Here is a 23,303-nt window from a genome sequence, read left to right as displayed (position 1 = left end):
CGGCGTACAGCTTCTGGGTCATGTGGCCAGCAGGACTAAGCCGCTTCTGGCAAACCAGAGCAGAGCACAGAAACACCGTTTACCTTCCTGCCAGAGTGGTACCTATTTATCTACTTGCACTGGTGTGCTTTCAGACTGCTAGGTTGGCAGGAGCAGGGACTGAGCAACGGGAGCTCACCCCGTCATGGGGATTCGAACCGCCGACCTTCTGATCGGCAAATCCTAGGCTCTGTGGTTTAACCCACAGTGCCACCCACGTCCCCCTAAGGAACAATATCCTCAGGCAATTTCTTAAAATGGCCTTGTGAAAAAGCACAGAGGGTGTGACATAAAATCAGAGTTCTGTAAAAGCCTTCCCTGCTGGCAGCTCTAAAACAATGAGATCTGGTGATCTGGTGTGATGCAATGCCAAACCTGTGCCAAACTGTGGCAAAAGTTTCGCTTTGTTTTTCAGCAAAAAAAAACCATGCCAGTTTGAAGTGAATTGGATGGTGTTGGTGTTTGGGTGACCCAGGTTTGAGGGTCTGTTTGTGGGGTGCGGCAAAATGGGGGTTTTTCGCTGTAAAACTTCCCCCCAAATTTGGCGCCGGTTTGGAGTGAATTGGACAAAGCTGGGTTTTCGGGTGTTAACTATGAACCTCGGTTTGATGTAGCCATTACTCGAATGTGGGACGCTGCAAAACATGCAAAGGGGATCACATATTTTGGGGTTCACGGTTAATGAGGCTCACAATTTCTATGAGAGCGGGGCAATGGGGGGGGGGGAGAGGTTTCCTCTGTCCACTCCGTCCAGATTTATATTTTATATGAAAGAAAATTGTAAACGTTTGTAGGTTTGAATTGAAATGCTTTGTAATGTGAAAATAAGGAACCGATTCACATTTAAGGAAGTATTTTTTTATGAAAAAGAAGAAGATTTAAAGCAAAAAAGCGGTTATAGAAATGCAAAAAATTATTAATAGATGTCTGGAACCATATGTCAGGAGTGCTCTGATGGTGTTTCCTGCTTGGCAGGGGGTTGGACTCGATGGCCCTTGTGGTCTCTTCCAACTCTATGATTCTATGGTTCTAAGGTCTGAGGGACAGTGGAGCGGTCCCCTGCTGAAAAGGTTTGCTGATCCCTGGCCTACACTGACTGGCAGCCGCTCCTCAGGCTTTTAGGAAGGGAACTGGAGGTGAGGAGGACAGCATTCACTCTGGAGGCTTCTGTCTGTTCAGAAGATGCTCAAATACAGCTACTTTCTGCACTGAGAGGGCTCAGCATCCTCGCTGGAATCTGGCATCCTCTAGTGGAACATCCCTTCAAAAACATTTTCCTTGCTTCCTTGTGGAGTCCACAACAGCCCGTTTGCAACCTGATTGTGGAGGCATTCTGTTATAAGGGGGGGGGCTGCTTCTTTTCCCTTATGGGGTACCTAAGAGCCCATATATGACACAACCCTGATGGCAGAAAGTGAGGCGGAATTAAAGAACCTCTTAATGAGGGTGAAAGTGGAGAGCGTAAAATACGGTCTGAAGCTCAGCATCAAAAAAACTAAGATCATGGCCACTGGTCCCATCACCTCCTGGCAAATAGAAGGGGAAGAAATGGAGGCAGTGAGAGGTTTTACTTTCTTGGGCTCCATGATCACTGCAGATGGTGACAGCAGTCATGAAATTAAAAGACGCCTGCTTCTTGGGAGAAAAGCAATGACAAACCTGGACAGCATTTTAAAAAGCAGAGACATCACCTTGCCAACAAAGGTCTGTATAGTTAAAGCTATGGTTTTCCCAGTAGTGATGTATGGAAGTGAGAGCTGGACCATAAAGAAGGCTGATCGCTGAAGAATGGATGCTTTTGAATTATGGTGCTGGAGGAGACTCTTGAGAGTCCCATGGACTGCAAGAAGATCAGACCTCTCCATTCTTAAGGAAATCAGCCGAGTGCTGACTGGAAGGACAGATATTGAAGCTGAGGCTCCTAGACTTTGGCCACCTCATGAGAAGAGAAGACTCCCTGGAAAAGACCCTGATGCTGGGAAAGATGGAGGGCACAAGGAGAAGGGGACGACAGAGGACGAGATGGTGGGACAGTGTTCTCGAAGCTACCGGCATGAGTTTGACCAAACCACGGGAGGCAGTGGAAGACAGGAGGGCCTGGTGTGCTCTGGTCCAGGGGGTCACGACTAAACGACTACACAACTACTAACCTTAGGAGAGGGTTTTGTAGTGGCTAGGCTCGGTTTTAGTGGACGAACAGCAATATGGTCAGGGAGGCCCTCTGGGCACGTGCAGAGTGCATTTAAGAGGCCCACCAAGTGGCCACAATTTAAAAATAATTTGAGAGGAAAGGCAGGATGTGAATCTAATGGATAAAGCAACGCCACACACCCCACTTTTTTGGGGGGGATAAGCTGAATCGGTAGAACATGAGAGTCTTAATCTCAGGGTCGTGGGTTCGATTCCTGCATTGCAGGGGGTTGGGCTGGATGACCCCACGGGTAATCTGAGCGCGTTGTTTTTTCTCTCTTGTCTGCTAGGTTGCTCAATTGGATTAACTGGGCATCCTGTCCACTCTTTTGTTACTCAGTTTCTGAATCCAGGTCGCAGGCTCACACCACATTCATATCTTAAATGTGCCCTTAGGACAGGATTTGTGAAAGAGACAATGGGGAGATTTCCCATTTCCTTTGGGAGAGAGAAAACGGTTTCGGGACTTTTCTGTGGGTTTCAGACATGTGGTTTACATATTTGTATGTGTTTGCTTGGTACATTTATAAACATCTATTATATATATAGGGATGCGGGTGGAACTCTGGGTTAAACCACAGAGCCTAGGACTTGCTGATCATAAGGTTGGCAGTTTGAATACCCGCAATGACAGGGTGAGCTCCCGTTGCTCGGTCCCTGCTCCTGCCAACCTAGCAGTTCGAAAGCACGTCAAAGTGCAAGTAGATAAATAGGTCCCGCTCCGGCGGGAAGGTAAACGGCGTTTCCGTGCGCTGCTCTGGTTCACCAGAAGCGGCTTTGTCATGCTGGCCACATGACCCGGAAGCTGTACGCCGGCTCCCTCGGCCAATAAAGCGAGATGAGCGCCGCAACCCCCGAGTCAGCCACGACTGGACCTAATGGTCAGGGGTCCCTTTACCTTTAGCTATTATATATATAAGACCTTAAAATTCTTATAACAAGTCTCTCCCCATCCCTCTCTCTACCCGCTTTGGACAGTAATGTGGGGTCTCAGGAAAAGCCACAGAGGCCTGTTCTTGTGCAAGGTAATTCTGAAGAGAGGAATGCTACCCCCGGGAGTTAGCAGATAACCTCAGCCACACGTTTGAGGCTGCAGGGCTCCAAAATTAGGTAGATGGACTCTGTCAGTACTAAGCTACCCCCGCTCCAATGCGCATTTTGCAGCAGTTGCATTCTGCAGAGGGTTCCAGACAAAGAAACAGTGCGCCAAGGTGAATCGATTCTGCTTTATTGGTGGCTCTGCGATGCTTCCCCGAAGCTGCACCACATGCTTGCCGAAGCACAACATCTGCAGAACGTAATGTTACAGGGTTTCAGCAGGAGGTTACAGGATGCGCCCCGGCTGCGGATGAAGCGGTGTGGCCGCCCCCAAACTTTTGCAGTTACGAAACAGCGCTGAAAGGAGGACTTGTGTGTGACAGCCCCGGCAGCATCCTGAGCACAAATCATCGTAAATGTTCAATACAAAAGACACCTGGAAATATCCCTGCCCGTAGCCACATCAGTCCTAAGCGTGTGATTTCTTAACAATGACCAGCCCTCGATTCACAGTTAATATCTGAAATATCCAGAGCTTCGGCTGGTAAGAGAAGCTGCAAATGTTGTTACCCTAATCACCTCCTCCTAAACATGAACCCAAACCAAGAATCCCACGATTATTATTAAAAAAGCAAAGATGGCTTCTTGATACAAAGAATAATAATAATAGGAAAGAAAACGTACCACGAGGCTACTTCAAAACGATAAAGGATAAAAGAGGCAGATCCCGGAAAAATATTTTAAAAGTTAAACCTGCCATGAGGCCCCTAGCAGAAAAGACCCACAGGGTGAATGGGGCGTCTTGCTCTGCCCTGGAATGGCTGATTCAGAGAGGCAAAAGCCTTTTCTCGCACATCACATCTGCACAATAATCTCCCATAATCTGGGCACCATAATCTCCCATAATCTGGGCAGCAGTCTCTCTGCACTCTGAAGCCCAGCAAGCAAACGGAAACAAGTTTGCCGTCGGAACTTCATTCAGGGGAAGAGAACGCCGACGTCCCGCTCTCTTCAAACCCTCAAGGAGGCCGGCGGATCCTCAGGCCGAAAAAGGGCAGAACGGAAAGCCGGGATATTTTTAACAAGCGCAAAGTTCCACCTTCAGGCTACAAGTCCCGAGCACGCAGGGATGTCGCCCGCCATGCTGGGTCCCGGCAGGAGCGCTGCATCATGGGATACGTAGTCCAGGAAGCACGCCACACCGGTGATTAAATAAGGAGCCATAGGTCAAAGAGTTGTTGGGACGCTGGGCCGGGAGGCTGGGTGAGGGGGCGCAGCCCTCGAACCCACCGCCGAGACGGATCTGCTCCCGTCTTCTCGCTCCCGGGACGGGAGGGCGCTAGCGGATGCCGCAGTCCCCTTCCCCGCCCCGCAGCTTCTCCAGCTCGATGGAGCGCACCAGCTCTTGCACGAACTTCATCTCGGACGCCAGCTGCTTGGCCAGGGCCTCGTAGCGGTTCTCGAGCTTCCGGTAGCGCCGTTTCAGCCCGTTGGCCGCCAGCGAGGCGCTGCGGGCTTCCTCCTGCGCCTGGCGCTTGAGGGCCTCCGTCTTCTGCATCTCCTGGCGGATCTGCCGCAGGTCTTGGCCCACGGCCTCGTTCTCCTCCTTGTACCACAGCTCCTTCTCCTCGTAGATGGAGCGCAGGGCCTCAATGTCCTCGCGGAAGGACTTCTTGCTCCGCTGAAGTTCGCGGAGGCCTTCCTCAGCCGCCGCCACCTCCTCCATGACCTTGGAGAAGCGCTCAAAATTGACGTAGGTGTTGTTGGGCGGCATGCTGGAATGAGACTTGATGGTGTACTCCTTCAGGCGGGTCGTCTTGAGGCGGCGGCGCTCCGGCTTCTTGCCGTTGTCCTCGTTGCGGACGTTCCGGCGCTTGATCACCTGCAAAGGGTCAGCGGGGAGACGCTCAGAAAAGAGGCTCGGGAAGTTGCTTCTCTTTCCCGCCCGCCACCCCCATTCCAGGGGGTCAGTCTAGAGCAGGGGTCCCCAAACTAAGGCTCAAGGGACTCGTTTATTCGGCCTGCGGCGACCCCTGCCGCCCGCTCTTACCAGCGCTGCGCAGCTGCCCACTTCCGGGTTGGAGGAGCACCAGAAATACCGTGTTTTCCGCTCTATAAAAAGCACATTTCCCCCCTCCAGAAATTAAGGGGAAATGTGTGTGCGTCTTATGGAGCGAATGCAGGTTCCTTGGCTTCAGCAATAGCAACGCAAAGCCTCCGAAGCGCAGTGGGAGCGCTCCTGCTGCGCTCCGGAGGCTTCGCGTTGCCTTCACCGAAGCCTGGAGAGCGAGAGGGGTCGGTGCACACCTCTAGGCTTCAAAGATACATGCCTGAAGCCTCCGGAACGCAGCCGGAGCTCCCGCTGCGCTCCGGAGGCTTCGGGTTCGTTTCGCTGAAGGGTAGGTGCCCCTTCAGCTAAGGCGCAGCGCCCCTTCAGCCAAGCGGGAGGAGAAATGGAAGGGGCTCCGTTTCTCCTGCCGCTTCGCTGAAGGGGCGCTGCGCAGAGAGGGGGAGATTTTTTTTCCTTGTTCTCCCCCTCTGAAACAAGGTGTGTCCTATGGTCGGGTGCGTCCTATAGAGCGAAAAATACGGTAACTTGTTCCTAATATAGCTTAGGAACCGCAAGCCAACATTCTGAAACATCTCGGTTTTTACCTTAATCCATGGGTGCTCCAGGCTCTGGTCGATCGTCATACGCTTCCTGAAACAGAACGAGGAGCAGAGGTCAGTTAAAAATTAATTAATTAATTAATTAATTAATTAATAATAATAAATTTTATTTATACTCCGCCCTCCCCGGCCAAAGGCGGGCTCAGGGCGGCTAACAACAGTAAAATTACAGTAAAAACAATTTAAACAATTTAAAAACAATTTAAAATACAGGTTAAAATCCAATTTAAACTCTAGGCGGAACAGAGTTGTTCCGCCTAGCCTTTGGCTTAGAATCAATTTGATTCCCTCCCCCTCTTTTTTCCTTTCTCCTCCTGTGATGAGGCTGCATTTTAACATTTTAATGTTGTATTTTAATCTTGTTTTTTAAGTTGTATTTCAATCAGCTTGTTTTTATTACTGGTTGTTAGGGACACGACGTGACAGGATTCTGTCCAATACAAGCCCTGTGGAAACTCACCTTGCTCTTTTCCTCTTTGTGTTCGAATGGAGCGTGTTGTCCATTCAAGAGAGTGATGCTTAATAATTTTGTAAGAAAATACTGCTCCCTTTCCCTTATGGGGTATTCCAGAGCCCATATACAGTGGTACCTCAGGCTACATACGCTTCAGGTTACAGACTCCGCTAACCCAGAAATAGTACCTCGGGTTAAGAACTTTGCTTCAGGATGAGAACAGAAATTGCGTGGCGGCGGCAGTGGGAGGCCCCATTAGCTAAAGTGGTGCTTCAGGTTAAGAACAGTTTCAGGTTAAGAACGGACATCCGGAACGAATGAAGTACTTAACTCGAGGTACCTCTGTACAACCTTTAGAAGACTTCTGAAGGCAGCCCTATATTGGGTTGTTCTTAAGATTTCGTACCAGCTCCATCTGGTACGTAGACTGAGACCCTACCTGCCTGTGGACTGTCTCGCCAGAGTGGTGCATGCTCTGGTTAGCTCCCGCTTGGACTACTGCAATGTGCTCTATGTGGGGCTCCCTTTGAACGTGACCCGGAAACTACAACTAATCCAGAATGCGGCAGCTAGACTGGGGGGTCATGATGTCAGGTGACTGGCAGGCGGTGGCTCTGCCCACCTGTCAACGTTGACCAGCCGGGTAGGGGAAGAGGCAAACGCGAGGCTGCGAAAGTCCACTATCCCTGTTCTATGCTTTTAGAAGCTGCACGAAGCGGCAATGCATGAGCAAGAACAAGCTAAACAGGTTCGGCGCACAGGTGTCTCACGCTGCCTAATTTATTCTGCTTTTTCCGAGGCTTCTGGAGAGGCAAGGAGGGACGTCAGAGGCCTTGAACAAATGTAGGTCAACAGGAAAATATATATTTGCCTTGGGAAAACACCCTTTTCTCTCATTGTTGTCGTTTAGGAACATCTGGCCTGGCAAAGAGATCTGTGCAGCCTGGCAAAGAGATCTACACTGGCTCCCAGTACGTTTCCGAGCACAATTCAAAGTGTTGGTGCTGACCTTTAAAGCCCTAAACGGCCTCGGTCCTGTATACCTGAAGGAGCATCTCCACCTCCATCGTTCCGCCCGGACGCTGAGGTCCAGCTCCGAGGGCCCTCTGGCGGTTCCCTCATTGCGAGATGTAAGGTTACAGCGAACCAGGCAGAGGGCCTTCTCGGTGGTGGCACCCGCCCTGTGGAACGCCCCCCCCCCACCAGATGTCAAAGAGAAAAATAACTACCAGACTTTTAGAAGACATCTGAAGGCAGCCCTGTTTAGGGAAGCTTTTAATGTTTAATAGGTTATTGTATCTTAGTGTTTTGTTGGAAGCCGCCCAGCGTGGCTGGGGGGGGGGGGGGCCCAGAAAGATGGGTGGGGTATAAATAATAAATTATTATTATTATTCCAAATCTTGTGCCGATCACATTAGCGTTGCGCTGAGAGAGACCGAGCTATGAATCACGAGGTTCCAAGTTCAAATTTCACCTCTGCCATGAACTTTGAGAGGGTTGGGGTAGGCTACATGCAGCGACCGCCAAATGTGGCCCTCCAGCTGTTTGGGAACTACAACTCCCATCATCCCTAGCTAACAGGTCAGGGATGATGGGAACTGTAGTCCCAAAACAGACACCCATAACCCATCACCCGAGTTTCGTACTTCGGATCCTTGACGAGCAGCCGCCGAATGAAGTCCTTCGCCAGTTCGCTGGTGTTGCTAAAGTACTCCTCGTCGAAGTCGTAGTTGACAGCAGAAATGTTGGTCAAGGTTTCCTGCTTTGTTTCGCCTAGGAACGGAGAGGCGCCGCTTAAGCTGCGAGGGCGAAAGGATAAAAAAGGAAGAAGAAACGGCTTTATTTAGGCGTTTTGTAACAACTAACCAAACAATTTAAACCAGGCAGGTCCAAAACCTGTTTCAGGGGCCTAATCCAGTCCATTTAATCCAATCCCCATGGCAGTATATGTCCTGGGTAAAATCCTAAAAAAAGCTCAGCAAAACTTCAATCCTAAAAAAAAAACCAACTCAACAACTTTGGGGTAAAATTGTAAAAAGAGCTCAACAACTTTGGTCGGCCCTCATGCGTGTTCACTTCCGTTTACCTTCCCACCAGAGTGGTACCTATTTATCTACTTGCACTTTGACGTGCTTTCGAACTGCTAGGTTGGCAGGAGCAGGGACCGAGCAACGGGAGCTCACCCCGTCATTGCGGGGATTCGAACCGCCGACCTTCCGATCGGCAAGCCCTAGGCTCTGTGGTTTAACCCACAGCGCCACCTGCATCCCAAGCGCTGGACCTGGCGGGGGGGGGGAGAAAAACCCAAAACAGTAAGCTAAACCCCCTCTTCCCCAAAGGCAACACTACTCAACATGCAACCCTTCTGGAGAAGCACAGAATTGTCAAATTGGGAGGGACCGCGGATGTCATCTATAATAATAATTTATTATTTGTACCCTACCCATCTGGCTGGGTCTCCCCAGCCACTCTGGGCGGCTTCCAACAAAGATTAAAAATACGTTAAAATGTCACACATTAAAAACTTCCCTGAACGGGCCTGCCTTCAGATGTCTTCTAAAAGTCAGTTAGTTGTTTATTTCCTTGACATCCGATTGGAGGGAGCCACTACCGAGAAGGCCCTCTGCCTGGTTCCCTGTAGCTTTGCTTCTCGCAGGGAGGGAACCGCCAGAAGGCCCTCGGAGCTGGACCTCAGTGTCCAGGCAGAACAATGGGGGTGGAGACGCTCCAGGTATACTGAGCCGAGGCCGTTTAGGGCCCCCTGCAATGAAAGAATATTTCGCCCCACGTGGGACTCGAACCCCAAACCCTGAGGTTAAGAGCCCCACGCTCTACCGGCGGAGCTATGCTTGTTCTCCTAGCATAGGGCTCGACTTTGCGCAAGGTGTTTTGTTTTGAAATACTCACAGGATATAGGTGATGACGCCGATGCTCCTGGAACGAAGGAAGGGAAAGGAAAAGGAGAAGATCAACGTACTAGAATAAAAATGTCCCCAAAGATGCAGAAACATGGGGGGTGTGATCTGCAACCCCCTCCAAATGCTGCTGGACTCAGCCCTAGCCAGGGTTAGTCTCAGTCAGTTTTATTGCACATAGCCAAAGGCTGCCGCAGTGTACACAGAATTATTTGACAATTAAAAGAAAATACACTGAATTGGTAAAAAAAGACTTAAAACATTTATATTATTAAAACATTACGTACTCTAAACAAAGCTATAAAAGTACCCCAATGTACAAATAAAAACATTAAACAATAAAATTCATAAGCTAAAATCATCACATGGTCACTAATGTTAAAAACAATATCAATTAATGCAGTGTGCAATTTATACTCAGAGTTTGGTGACAAAGATAGAGCGTAGCCTGAGGTAGATAAAGGTAAAGGTACCCCTGCCCGTACGGGCCAGTCTTGACAGACTCTAGGGTTGTGCGAGCATCTCACTCAAGAGGTCGGGGGCCAGCGCTGTCCGGAGACACTTCCGGGTTACGTGGCCAGCATGACAACGCTGCTCTGGCGAGCCAGAGCCGCACACGGAAACGCCGTTTACCTTCCCGCTGGTAAGCGGTCCCTATTTATCTACTTGCACCCGAGGGTGCTTTCGAACTGCTAGGTTGGCAGGCGCTGGGACCGAACAACGGGAGCGCACCCCGCCGCGGGGATTCGAACTGCCGACCTTTCGATCGGCAAGACCTAGGCGCTGAGGCTTTAACCCATAGCGCCACCCGCGTCCCTTCTGAGGTAGATAGATGGGATCAAATAAATCCATCTCCTTTACAGTTAATGGCTACCTTGGCTATATAATTTGCTCCAATTTTCCTAGCAGCAGTTGCAAAAAGTGCTACCCGCCAGGTCACATACTTATCTGTGTCTGCAAGGAGATAGAACATCACGTCAAGGGGGTTCGGGCCAGGGGACCCTGTCATTATAGGTACCAAAAATCTTTTTCTTGCATCATTATATAATGGACAGTGCAAGATATAATGCATAAGGTCCTCTACTTCAGAACATCCCCTAATGCAAACACTAGCCAGTGTTAGGGAGGACGGGCACTGCAGTCCGACAACAGCTGGTGCTAACTAATTGACTCAACAGCCATGCTGACACACGGCCGAGGAGAAGCAGTCAGAAATTAGCAATAAAGACAGAATCCGGCAGCAGAAAAGGTCAGCACCTGAGAGCATTTCTGGGACCCAGCAGGGAGAAGCAAGAGAAGTGAGACCAGGGAGAAGAGACGGTGGAAGAAGATTGGAAAAAAATTAAAAAATTATTTAGAGAAATATTGTAAAATTAATGAATGTTGGAATGAAATTACATGACTTTAGTAGAAATATTATAGGGAGTTAAGTATAAATAAATTTTAAGGTTTTGATGGTAAGATAAGGTGAAAATAAAGTAAGGTAATTCAAATGACAGAAAGCAGTGAAAAGAGGGAAAGGATTTGCAGATATAGTTAATAACAGGAATACAAAAAAGGGAGGTGTGAGGAGGTCGAGGAAATAAGTTAATGAAAGATAAGGATAAAAATTGGATGTGTTTTTAATTGTTTTTGTTTTTCATTGTGTTTTGATGTATTGTGTTTTTTGTTCTCTTTTTTCCCTTTTTTCTTTTTTTTCTCTTCTTTTTTGTGGTTCTTTTTTGTAACTTTTAAACTTCTAATAAATATTTTTTTTTAAAAAAAGAAGCAATAGAAGTGGGATTAGGGCAAAGGGGAAGTTTTCGATTTGAGTTTCTACTGAAATGAGGCTGCATTTTAATGTTGTACTTTAATCTTGTTTTTAAGTTGTATTTTAATCAGTTGTTTTTATACCTGGTGTTAGCTGCCCTGATAATAATTTTATTATTATTATTATTATTATTATTATTATTATTACAGTGGTAACTCGGGTTAAGTACTTAATTCGTTCTGGAGGTCCGTTCTTAACCCGAAACTGTTCTTAACCTGAAGCACCACTTCAGCTAATGGGGTCTCCCACTGCCACCAAAGCACGATTTCTGTTCTGATCATGAAGCAAAGTTCTTAACCCGAGGTACTATTTCTGGGTTAGCGGAGTCTGTAACCTGAAGCGTATGTAACCTGAAGCATATGTAACCCGAGGTACCACTGTATTATTATTATTACCCCACCCATCTGGCCGGGTTTCCCCAGCCACTCTGAGCGGCTCCCAACAGAATATTAAAAACACCATCAAACATTAAAAACTTTTCTAAACAGGGCTGCCTTCAGATGTCTTCTAAAAGTCAGATAGTTGCTTATTTCCTCAACATCTGATGGGAGGGCGTTCCACAGGGCAGGCGCCACCACCGAGAAGGCCCTCTGCCTGGTTCCCTGTAACCTCGCTTCTCGCAGCGAGGGAACCGCCAGAAGGCCCTCGGTGCTGGACCTCAGTGTCCGGGCAGAACGATAGGGGTGGAGACGCTCCTTCAGGTTTCCTGGGCCGAGGCCGTTTAGGGCTTTGAAGGTCAGCACCAACACAACACAAACAAACAAATAAGCCATGACAGATTAGAGAAGAGGAGACCTAGGATAGGAACTTGGGCTGCCTCAGCAAAGGACCACGAGGAAGGGAAAGAAGATTTCAGAAGGTTTAGGGTCGTCTAGCGAGGGAGAGGGGTTAAAAAGCAGGTAGGAGAGGAATTGAGTAAGGGACAGTGTAGATAAAGCAAAAACAGAGCTGTTGACTCCTGTGATGAAAGGGGGAGAAAACACACAGAGCATTTTCCCCACCAGAGGTGCTCCAAAAGCTAGAGAGCATCTGAGAACAGAGCCAGGAATTGGGGTCTGCCCAGGAGCTTTCCTGAAGTTCTTTTCCCAGTCCCAGGGTGCTACAGACCTTGGGAAGCGGTTCACAAGCAAATAAAAACCCATGGAAACTGTGGAGTTGGAAGGCCACCCCCCGAGGTTCATTTAATCTGCAGATGAAAAGTTCCTGACAGATGGCCACTCAGCCTCCGTTGAAAAACCTCCAGCGAAGGAGATTCCCACAAAAAGTAAAGGGACCCCTGACCATTAGGTCCAGTCACGGACGACTCTGGGGTTGCGACGCTCATCTTGCTTTATAGGCCGAGGGAGCCGGCGTACAGTTTCCGGGACATGTGGCCAGCAGGACGAAGCCGCTTCTGGCAAACCAGAGCAGCGCCGTTTACCTTCCCACTGGAGTGGTACCTATTTATCTACTTGCACTTTGACGTGCTTTCGAGCTGCTAGGTTGGCAGGAGCAGGGACCGAGCAATGGGAGCACACCCCGTCGCGGGGATTTGAACTGCTGACCTTCAGATCGGCAAGTCCTAGGCTCCCGCGTCCTGTCACAGCGAAGTTACTGTGCATTAAATAATAATAATAATAATAAACATTAAATTCCACAGGAAATCTAAGCCAAGCTTATTTTACTCACCACATATCAGCCTCCAGGCCCAAAGGTTCGTAGTTGACTATTTCTGGAGCTTTGGAGAGAGGGATGAGAAAAAAAAAGAAGCATTTCTGGGACAGAGAACCACAACCAACCAAGATCTGTGCAAATACTTTGTGGGTCCGGATATGTGGAGATAGGTTAAAATAAAGGACTCCTGGATGGTTCAGTCCAGTCCAAGGCGACTATGGGGTTGTGGCGCTCATCTCGCTTTCAGGCCCAGGGAGCCGGCATTCGTCCCCAGACAGCTTTCCAGGTCATGTGGCCAGCAGGACTAAACCGGGACACCGTGATGGAAACCAGAGCGCATGGAAATGCCGTTTACCTTCCCACCAGAGTGGTACCTATTTATCTACTTGCACTGGTGTGCTTTCGAACTGCTAGGTTGGCAGGAGCTGGGACCGAGCAACGGGAGCTCACCCCGTCGCGGGGATTCGAACTGCCGACCTTCCGATCGGCAAGTCCTAGGCTCAGTGGTTTAGACCATCCCCTCCTTTCCAGGCTGAGGGTTTCTCCTGCTCGCTTGCCCCTCACCCATCAGCCACCCCATTCCGTTGCACTCCCCCAACACCCTGGTCTCACACACATACCTACAAACTCGGGAGTGCCAAAGATGTTCTTGAACTCGTTCCCTGCTTCAATCTTGTGGGCAATGCCAAAGTCAATCAGCTTGATGCGAGGGCTTGGGACGTTCTTGTCAAGGAGCATGATGTTTTCAGGCTGGGGAGGGGGAAACGTTGAGAGAACACATGAGCACCGAGTCTCTGCCGCCAGAGGATCAGGGTAATGTTGTTTTTATTATTCACTAGCTGCTCATCTGACTGAGTTTGCCCCCTGCCACTCTGGGCGGCTTCCACCAGAATATTAAAAAACGAAACATCAAATAATAATAATAATAATTTATTATTTGTACCCCGCCCATCTGGCTGGGTTTCCCCAGCCACTCTGGGCGGCTTCCAACAAAGACCAAAAATGCACTAAAATGTCACACATTAAAAACTTCCCCGAACAGGGCTGCCTTGAGATGTCTTCTGAATGTCAGGTAGTTGTTTATCTCCTTGACATCTGGTGGGAGGGCGTTCCACAGGGCAGGCGCCACCACTGAGAAGGCCCTCTGCCTGGTTCCCTGTAGCTTTGCTTCTCGCAGTGAGGGAACCGCCAGAAGGCCCTTGGAGCTGGACCTCAGTGTCCAGGCTGGACGATGGGGGTGGAGACACTCCTTCAGGTATACTGGGCCTTTGAGGCCGTTTAGGGCTTTAAAGGTCAGCACCAACACTTTGAATTGTGCTCGGAAATGTACTGGGAGCCAATGTAGGTCTTTCAAGACCGGTGTTATGTGGTCCCGGCGGCCGCCCCCAGTCCACAGTCTAGCTGCCGCATTCTGGATTAGTTGTAGTTTCCGGGTCACGTTCAAAGGGAGCCCCACATAGAGCACATTGCAGTAGTTCAAGCGGGAGATAACTAGAGCATGCACCACTCTGGTGACACAGTTTGTGGGCAGGGAGGGTCTCAGCCTACATACCAGATGGAGCTGGTACGAAATGTTAAGAACAACCCAATATAGGGCTGCCTTCAGATGTCTTCTAAAGGTTGTACAGTGGTACCTCGAGTTAAGTACTTCATTCGTTCCGGAGGTCAGTTCTTAACCTGAAAGTGTTCTTAACCTGAAGCACCACTTTAGCTAATGGGGCCTCCCACTGCCGCCGCCACGCAATTGTTCTTATCCTGAAGCAAAGTTCTTAACCTGAGGTACTATTTCTGGGTTAACAGTCTGTAACCTGAAGCGTATGTAACCCGAGGTACCACTGTATGGTTACTTGACATCTGATGGGAGGGTGCCACTACTGAGAAGGCCCTGTGCCTGGTTCCCTGCAACCTCACTTCTCTCAGTGGAGGAACTGCCAGAAAGCCCTTGGAGCTGGACCTCAGTAACGCTCCTTCAGGTATTCAGAGCCAAGGCTGTTTCCGGCCTTAAAGACGTACTGGGAGCTCGGAAACGTACTGGGAGTCAACATAAATTCTTCAGGACCGGTGTTATATGCTCCTGGCGGCCGCTCCCAGTCACCAGCCTGCGGCCTAGGACCCACATACCTACGGGACCACCTCTCCTGGTATGCCCGGTGGAGGACCTTAAGATCCACAAATAACACCACTTTGGAGGTCCTGAGCCTCAAGGAGGTTAGATTGGTCTCAACTAGGGCCAGGGCCTTTTCAGTACTGGCCCCGACTTGGTGGAACGCTCTGTCACGAGAGACTAGGGCCCTGCAGGACTTGACATCTTTCCGCAGGGCCTGCAAGACAGAGCTTTTCCGCCTGGCCTTTGGTTTGGACTCGGTCTGACCCTTATGTCCTCCTCTCCCCTTATGATCTTGATTTATCAGCTACTTTAAAATGAGGCTGCATTTTAAACTGCGTTTTAACCTGTATTTTAAATTGGTTTCCCCCCCCTTTCCCCCCTATAATGTTTTTACTGTGATTTTATTGGTGTTAGTCGCCCTGAGCCCAGCTCTGGCCAGGGAGGGCAGCGTATAAATAAAATTTATTATTATTATTAGCCAGACCTTAAACTTTATTATGAATCAGCCGCTTTTTGCTGGCTGAAAGAATGGATGCTGCTTGAAAAGAAGAGGGAAAGGATTTGTTGAATTAGCAAATTTGAACTAGAACACAAAAAAGGGAGCTGTGAGGAAGTCGAGGAAATAAGCAAATGAAAGATATAGATATGAAATCTGGACGTGTGTTTAAATGTTTTTGTTTTGTTTTTGTTGCATTATTGTATTATATCTTTTTATTGTCGATGTACTGTATTGTCTTTTTTTCTATAACTGTAAAATACTTTATAAATATTATTTTTTTAAAAAAAATTATTATTATTATATTGTGTGAGCAGGATCTCACCTTGAGGTCAAAGTGGGCGATGCGTTTGGAGTGGAGATAGTGGACGCCGTCCAAAATCTGCTTGAGGAACTGCGTGGCCTCCTCCTCGGTCAGCGACTCCTTCTCGGCCAGGAAATCGAAGAGCTCTCCGCCGGAGACCAGCTCTAGGATCAGTACCACGTCCGTCTTGTTCTCGAAGATGTCATGCAGCGTGATGATGTTGGGGTGCTGGATCTCGCGCAGGATGTCGACCTCCCGCTCAATCTCCTCGCGGCTCACCCCGCGGCGGCTGGAGGACAGGCGGCGCTTCTTGATGAACTTGGCCGCGTATTCCAGGCCGCTCTTCTTCTCACGGCACTTGCGCACAATCGCAAACTGGCCGCTGAGAGGGAGAGAGAAGGAGGGAAAACGTTCGCTTGCAGTCATACCTCGGGTTACAGCCGCTTCAGGTTGCGTTTTTTCGGGTTGCGGACGCCGGAACCCGGAAGTATGGGTTACGTCTGGGTTTCGACGGTCGCGCAGAAGCGCCAAATCGCACTTTGCGTATGTGCAGAAGCGCCAAATCGCAACCCGCGCGGGTTGCGAACATGCATCCCGCATGGATCACGATCGCAAGTCGAGCGTCTCCACTGTATTTTATTTTTATTTTAAATTTTGCTTATGCCGTTCAGGTTTATACAATTCACTAATTTTACAGTCCTTTCGACATTTCAAATCTTGACTTCCTTCCCCTTTTTCTGAGACTCCTATTTCCGACACCGCACATCATTCCTCTGTGTAAAGTAAAGGTAAAGGGACCCCTGACCATTAGGTCCAGTCGTGGACGACTCTGGGGTTGCGGCGCTCATCTCGCTTTATTGGTCGTGGGAGCCGGCGTACAGCTTCCGGGTCATGTGGCCAGCAGGACTAAGCCGCTTCTGGCGAACCAGAGCAGCGCACGGAAACGCCGTTTACCTTCCCGCTGGAGTGGTACCTATTTATCTACTTGCACTTTGACATGCTTTCGAACTGCTAGGTGGGCAGGAGCAGGGACCGAGCAACGGGAGCTCACCCCGCCGCGGGGATTCGAACGGCCAAGTCCTAGGCTCTGTGGTTTAACCCACAGCGCCACCCGCATTCTTGCGAGAAGCCAAGTCACAGGGAACCAGGCAGAGGGCCTTCTCGGTAGTGGCGCCCTCCCACCAGATGTCAAAGAGAACAACAACTACCAGACTTTTAGAAGACATCTGAAGGGAGCCCTGTTTAGGGAAGCTTTTAATGTTTGATGTATTACAGTATTTTAATATTTTTTTGGAAGCCGACCAGAGTGGCTGGGGAAGCCCAGCCAGATGGGCAGGGTATAAATAACTTATTATTATTATTATTATTATTATTATTATTATTATTCCACAAAATGGTTCTATGAAGCCAGGCAGGTGGACCAGAACCATGAAACTGAAGGAGATATTTTGCAGAAAGGGGATATTTGCAGACCCAGTTAGCACACAGCACATTCCTGACACTCCAGTCTGCCGCAGCAAAGAAGCGCTTCCTGGTTTTTGTGAGCGTGAAAAAGCTGGGAGAAATCTACACTAGTTGCTAAAAGAGGAGAAAATGTCCATCGCACGCATATTGTTTCACAAATTCTGGAGTCTTTCCATAGAAGGAAAGGCCTACGGAAGAAGAAAAAACCTTTTTGCGCTCTGTTTTAATAAAGCCGCGGGCACAGGACATCGAAATGCTGCTATTTACATTTTTCAAAGGTGAGATCACACACCAAGCTAGCTTTCCATATACGGACAAGGAAAAGGACAAGGAAGCAGAACAAAAGCAACTCAACCTGATTTATTTCTGCTGGCTATCAGCAAAAATTCATCCGGACGGATAGCAATGAGGCCGGGGGGGGGGGGGGGAGAACAAACAGATTTAGCACACAAGGTTTTCTTTAAAAAAAAGGAAAAATAAGTGGACTGGCTTTGGTTTCTCAGTTCACAATCATGCCCAAAAAAGAGGGGGGGGTTTGATTTAATTGGGATCTTAAATAGGGCTGCCATATTCCCCAAAGTGAAAATCTGGACAAAGTTACGGGGTTATTTTGGGGGGGGGGGCGACGACGAAATTGTTGAGCCTTTTTTTTTGGGAACATATCTCAAATAAAATTTAAGATTTTGGGGGATTTTTTTTATAAGCATTTTTTATTTCTTGGGGGATTTTAAAAAAAAAATTCTTGTCAATAGAAATTTGCAGCCAGAAAATTTGTATTATCATTTTGTGAGATTCTCGTGACTTTCCCCAACATCCTTATTACAATAATTAAGACTACATATCACTACGTTCTCCGCTATTTTGATTTGTCCAAATGGTCCATAACCTTCGTTACTTTGCAAGTGATTCTTATAGTCCAGCTAAAGTTTTGATTTGCTTACAACGGTCTCCTATTTAAATTATAAAAATTTCCCGTTCCTTTTTAAAGTCCTTGTCTTCTTAGTTAGGTTTTTTTTTTTAACAGTTATATAAAAAAAAGACTGATTTGGTAATACTTAGGAGATAAAAATTGGTATTACTATCAGAAATATGTAGACCGATAACTATGAAATGATTGCGAGGTTTAATAAGTTAACTGTTTATATTTGGGTAACTTTTCTGCTGTGCTTTGTCGGAAGGAGAAAAATAATCACAACAATTTAAACAATTTATTTTAACTAAAACAATAACGTTATAGCATATGTATCCATGTTTGTTAACTAATGTGGTTAAACAATTTTTTTAAAAAAAAAACTTAGACTGAGTTTTAGCACACATGAAAAACAAATCCTTATTTCCTGATGGACTATAACGTAACTTAAATAGAAAACCACCTTTAGATAGATTTTTCCTCCAAAACCATTTCATTTTAAAAATCCAATTTATTTTTTTAAGAAAATCAATTTAAATAAAAGAAATCCAATTTAAATTTTTTAAAAATCCACTTTAAATAAAAATACCCATTTTTTTAAAAAAAAATCATTGATTTTTATATTCACCCTAGTGGGATTTACGTCCACAAAAACAAGTAATGAGGCGGCCCTACGGCTACCAAAGAGGTGACGGGTGTTGCAAAGGTCTGGGGCCGGATCCTGTGTCAGATGAGGGTGAGGCCGCAATATTGGGCAAGGATCTCGCATCGCCCCCCTGAAACCAAAGGGGCGACACCCGTGGATTCTGAGTTCGGGATATGGGCAAGATCCTTGCGACACCTTCACTTCCTTTTCCCAGGCTGGTTACTGCCTCAAATCTGCTGGCCAGACTAGAATTGCTCAAGACAGGAAATGTCCCTGAAATAATCTGTGCAGCTGACGCACAAGCCAAGAATGCAGAAACGCCGCAAGCGATGCTCCAGGGCGATCTGAAATTCTAGTGTGAAGTCAGAACCCACAGGACGCAAACACAAATAGCCGAAAAATCGAACCAGGGTCTGAAGTTTTAAGCCCCAGCATGGCAACAGTCTCCTAGGCTGCCAGTCCCTTGGGTGCTGAAAGTTTCCTCTATAATCCACAATTTTATGTTTTACCTTTTAGAATATTCATTTAAAGACCCTTAAGATATCAACGGGAAGCGGGTGGCGCTGTGGGTTAAACCACAGAGCCCAGGGCTTGCCGATCAGAAGGTCGGCGGTTCGAATCCCCGCAATGACGGGGTGAGCTCCCGTTGCTCGGTCCCTGCTCCTGCCAACCTAGCAGTTCGAAAGCACGTCAAAGTGCAAGTAGATAAATAGGTACCGCTCCGGCGGGAAGGTAAACGGCGTTTCCGTGCGCTGCTCTGGTTCGCCAGAAGCGGCTTAGTCCTGCTGGCCACATGACCCGGAAGCTGTGCGCCGGCTCCCTCAGCCAAAAAAGCGAGATGAGCGCCGCAACCCCAGAGTCGGCCACGACTGGACCTAATGGTCAGGGGTCCCTTTACCTTTACCTTTATGATATCAACAACTATCCCTCTTTCCATGGTTCACTTTGCAGAACATAAATCCCTGCATATTTTACAAAAGCTATGCCATTCCGTATTCCATTATTGTGCCCATCAAAACTGATTTACACTTTTGAATTTTTGTTAGCGGTACCAACGTTTTCAAATATACATAATTTCCCCCCATATATTCAAATGTTTTCCAATCTTCTCTAAACGTACATTCTTCTTGTTTTCTTATTCTATATAAGGGGTCAGCAAACTTTTTCAGCCGGGGGCCGGTCCAGTGTACCTCAGACCTTGTGGGGGGCCATACTATATTAAAGAAATGAACGAATTTCTGTGCCCCACAAATAACCCAGAGTTGCATTTTGAATAAAAGCACATATTCTACTCATGTCAAAACATGCTGGTTCCTGGACTGTCTACGGGCCGGATTGAGAAGGCGATTGGGCCGCATCCGGCCCCCAGGACTTAGTTTGCCTGCCCATGTTCTATATATTAAGTCTGCAAGCTGTGCATATTCCAACAGCTTAAGTTGCAATTCTTCTTTGGTTGGGACCTCGCTCGTTTTCTATTTCGGGGCTAACAAAACACGGGCCGCAGTGGTAGCATACATAAATAACCTTTTTTGACACCTGCGAATTTCCTTCTGAATTATCCCCAACGAACAGGACTCTGGTGTTGTTGTTTTTTTTGAAAAAGTACTTTTAAACATTTATTTTTCCCCAATTCATTACGAATTATTTCCCAATACTCTTTTACAAGCCAGTCCATTCTATTATGGCGTCCCCGAGCTCTTCGCAAAAGGGCACTTTGAACTAACCTGAACCAACAAAAGCTGCAGGCTGTTTATCAACGTCGCTTCGCTGAGGTTTCCAAGGGAGAAGTTGGAATTGGGAGTTTTGCGATATCATCACGAATTGATCAGCAATAACTTTAAAATAACTTACACCAGCGCACACACAAACGATCACACCTTGTTTCCTATAAATTCACCTTTGGGGAATACACATATTCTTGGAGATTTCTTGCCTTTTTATTGCTGGTAGTTGTCGACACTGAGGTCCAGCTCCGAGGGCCTTCTGGCGGTTCCCTCGCTGCGAGAAGCCAAGTTACAGGGAACCAGGCAGAGGGCCTTCTCGGTGGTGGCCCCCACCCTGTGGAACGCCCTTCCACCAGATGTCAAAGAGAAAAACAACTACCAGACTTTTAGAAGACATCTGAAGGCAGCCCTGTTTAGGGAAGCTTTTAATGTTTGATGCATTACAGTATTTTAATATTTTTTTGGAAGCCGCCCAGAGTGGCTGGGGAAGCCCAGCCAGATGGGCGGGGTATAAATAATAAATTATTATTATGATTTCTCTCTCACACAAACACAAAACATGCAAGCAGACGCACAACAAAGTGCTCGGCCAGCTCACCTGCCCAGTTCTTCCTCCATCTCGTAGTAGTCCTCCACATTTTCTTGGCGGAAGGTGGACATGGCTTCCTCCGCCCCGCCCCCCGGGAAAAGCAGCCGTCACCAAATTTCCAGACTGCCCGGCGGCGCTGGATCAATGCTAAAGCAAGAGGAAGGATAAAGATCAGTCAAATGTTCCTGCAACGGAGGAAAGGAAAGTGACTGGGAGTGACCGCCGAGACCACATAACACCGGTCCTGAAAGATCTTCATTGGCTCCCAGGACGTTTCCGAGCACAATTCAAAGTGTTGGTGCTGACCTTGAAAGCCCTAAACGGCCCAGTAGACCTGAAGGAGCATCTCCACCCCCATTGTTCAGCCCGGACACCTGGGTCCAGCTCCCGAGGGCCTTCTGGCGGTTCCTCCCTGCGAGAAGTGAGGTTACAGGGAACCAGGCAGAGGGCCTTCTCGGTGGTGGCGCCAGCCCTGTGGAACGCCCTCCCATCAGATGTCAAGGAAATAAACAACTACCGGTATTTTTCTTTTAAAAGACAACTGAAGGCAGCCCTGTTTGGGGAAGCTTTTAATATTTGTTGAATCGTTGTATTTTAATATTCTGCTCAAAGCCGCCCAAGGAAGTTTTTAATGTCTGGTGCCGTCTTGTTTTTAATATTTGGTTGGAAGCCGCCCAAAGTGGCTGGGGAAACCCAGTCAGATGGGCGGGCTATAAATAATAAATTATTATTATTATTATTATTATTATTATTATTGGAACAACCACTGTAAAATCACACATTATTAATATTATTATTATTATTACTATTATTCCCTGCATTTTTCCCATGACAGGAACTCAAGGCTGCAGCCTCCACCAGCCAACCTTCTTCCACCCCCTAAAAGAATCCCAGCCCCATTCACACACACAGCAGTTGCCTCCCAGACCCACAGCCCGACTTAACCCCTTCCTTCCCATCAAAAGCAGCCCCACGACTTAACCCCTTCCCTCCCATCAAAAGCATCACGATTTAACCCCTTCCCTCCCATCAAAAGCAGCCCCACGACTTAACCCCTTCCCTTCCATCAAAAGCATCACGACTTAACCCCTTCCCTCCCATCAAAAGCAGCCCCACAACTTAACCCCTTCCCTCCCATCAAAAGCATCACGACTTAACCCCTTCCCTCCCATCAAAAGCATCACGACTTAACCCCTTCCCTCCCATCAAAAGCAGCATCCCCCCCCGACTTAACCCCTCCCCTCCCATCAAAAGCAGCCCAACCTCAAAACGTAACCCCTTCCCTCACATCAAGTGCCCCCACGACTTAACGGCAAAAGCATCCCCACGACTTAACCCCTTCCCTCCTAGCCACCGCCTTTCCGCCAGCCGTTTCTTAGAACCACAGAAGTGCAGAGCTGGAAGGGACCCCCCAGGGTCATCTAGTCCAGCCCCACATTTCCTCCCCACCCACTTCTAAGGAGGGGGGGGGAACCCCAACCCTATATTTCTGGAAACTCCCCCTCCCCCTCCCCTGCCTCCCTAACAAAGCCTTTTCCCACGAGCAAGCCCTCGCTCCCCCCAGCCTCAAACCCCTGGGGTCTCAGAGCCCCACATATCTGCCCCCCCGCCCCCTTTTCGCTAAATCTAGGGCCCCCCCCCAAAAAAAACAAAAGCACCTCTTTCGCGATTTCCACTTCCAACCCCCCATTTAATAGCATCGGAAAGCAAAATATCCTCCTGCAAACGAGCGCAGCCTCCCCCCCACCCACCCCATCGCCCACCTTAGGAGGGCGAGAGCGCGCCCGGGAGGCGAGGAAGGCGCGTCCCCGAGAGAGACAGCGAGAGACAAGGCGCCGCGTCCGCCCGCATTCCAACACTCGCCGCAGCGGCTCTCGCCATTGGCTAAAGCGCGGAGGTGACGTCACAGTCCCGGGCTCCGGCGCCTCCCCCGCATCCCCGGGCAGGCGGTGACGTCATTCATTCAGCCAGCAAGGCAGCCGGGCCGGCCTTTCAAGGGGCGGCGCAGCAGCAGCAGCAAACTCCTTGCAGATTTGGCTTTTTGGCTACATGCAAGCTCTTAAAGAAATGGGAGTGCCTGATCACCTCATCTGTCTCCTGAGAAATGCAGGATGTGAATCTAATGGATAAAGCAACGCCACACAGGCCACTTTGAGGGAGGATAAGCGGAACATGGCCACTGGTCCCATCCCGCCATGGCAAATAGAAGGGGAAGAAATGGAGGCAGTGAGAGATTTTACTTTCTTGGGTTCCATGATCACTGCAGCCACGAAAATAAAAGACGCCTGCTTCTT

At 48.4% G+C, this 23,303-nt stretch overlaps 1 protein-coding gene across 1 annotated transcript; it reads right to left on the bottom strand.

Annotated features, from left to right (window-relative positions):
* Positions 1-3,441: 3,441 nt before the first annotated feature.
* Positions 3,442-23,020, bottom strand: DAPK3 (death associated protein kinase 3). Its single transcript, XM_083421723.1, has 9 exons — positions 22,773-23,020; positions 21,019-21,156; positions 15,698-16,058; positions 13,390-13,519; positions 12,785-12,833; positions 9,299-9,325; positions 8,038-8,190; positions 5,923-5,968; positions 3,442-5,149 (listed from the first exon to the last, which is right to left on the bottom strand). The coding sequence occupies exons 2-9, from the start codon at positions 21,078-21,080 to the stop codon at positions 4,607-4,609; spliced, it is 1,371 nt and encodes a 456-aa protein (XP_083277849.1). The 5' UTR covers positions 21,081-21,156; positions 22,773-23,020; the 3' UTR covers positions 3,442-4,606.
* Between the last annotated feature and the right edge of the window lie 283 nt (positions 23,021-23,303).

This window comes from Podarcis tiliguerta (genome assembly GCF_965153285.1).
Source record: "Podarcis tiliguerta genome assembly, chromosome: 18".
Taxonomy (NCBI): domain Eukaryota; kingdom Metazoa; phylum Chordata; class Lepidosauria; order Squamata; family Lacertidae; genus Podarcis; species Podarcis tiliguerta.
The sequence above is the reverse complement of the archived record's forward strand: the minus strand, read 5'-3'. Positions and strand labels throughout refer to the sequence as shown.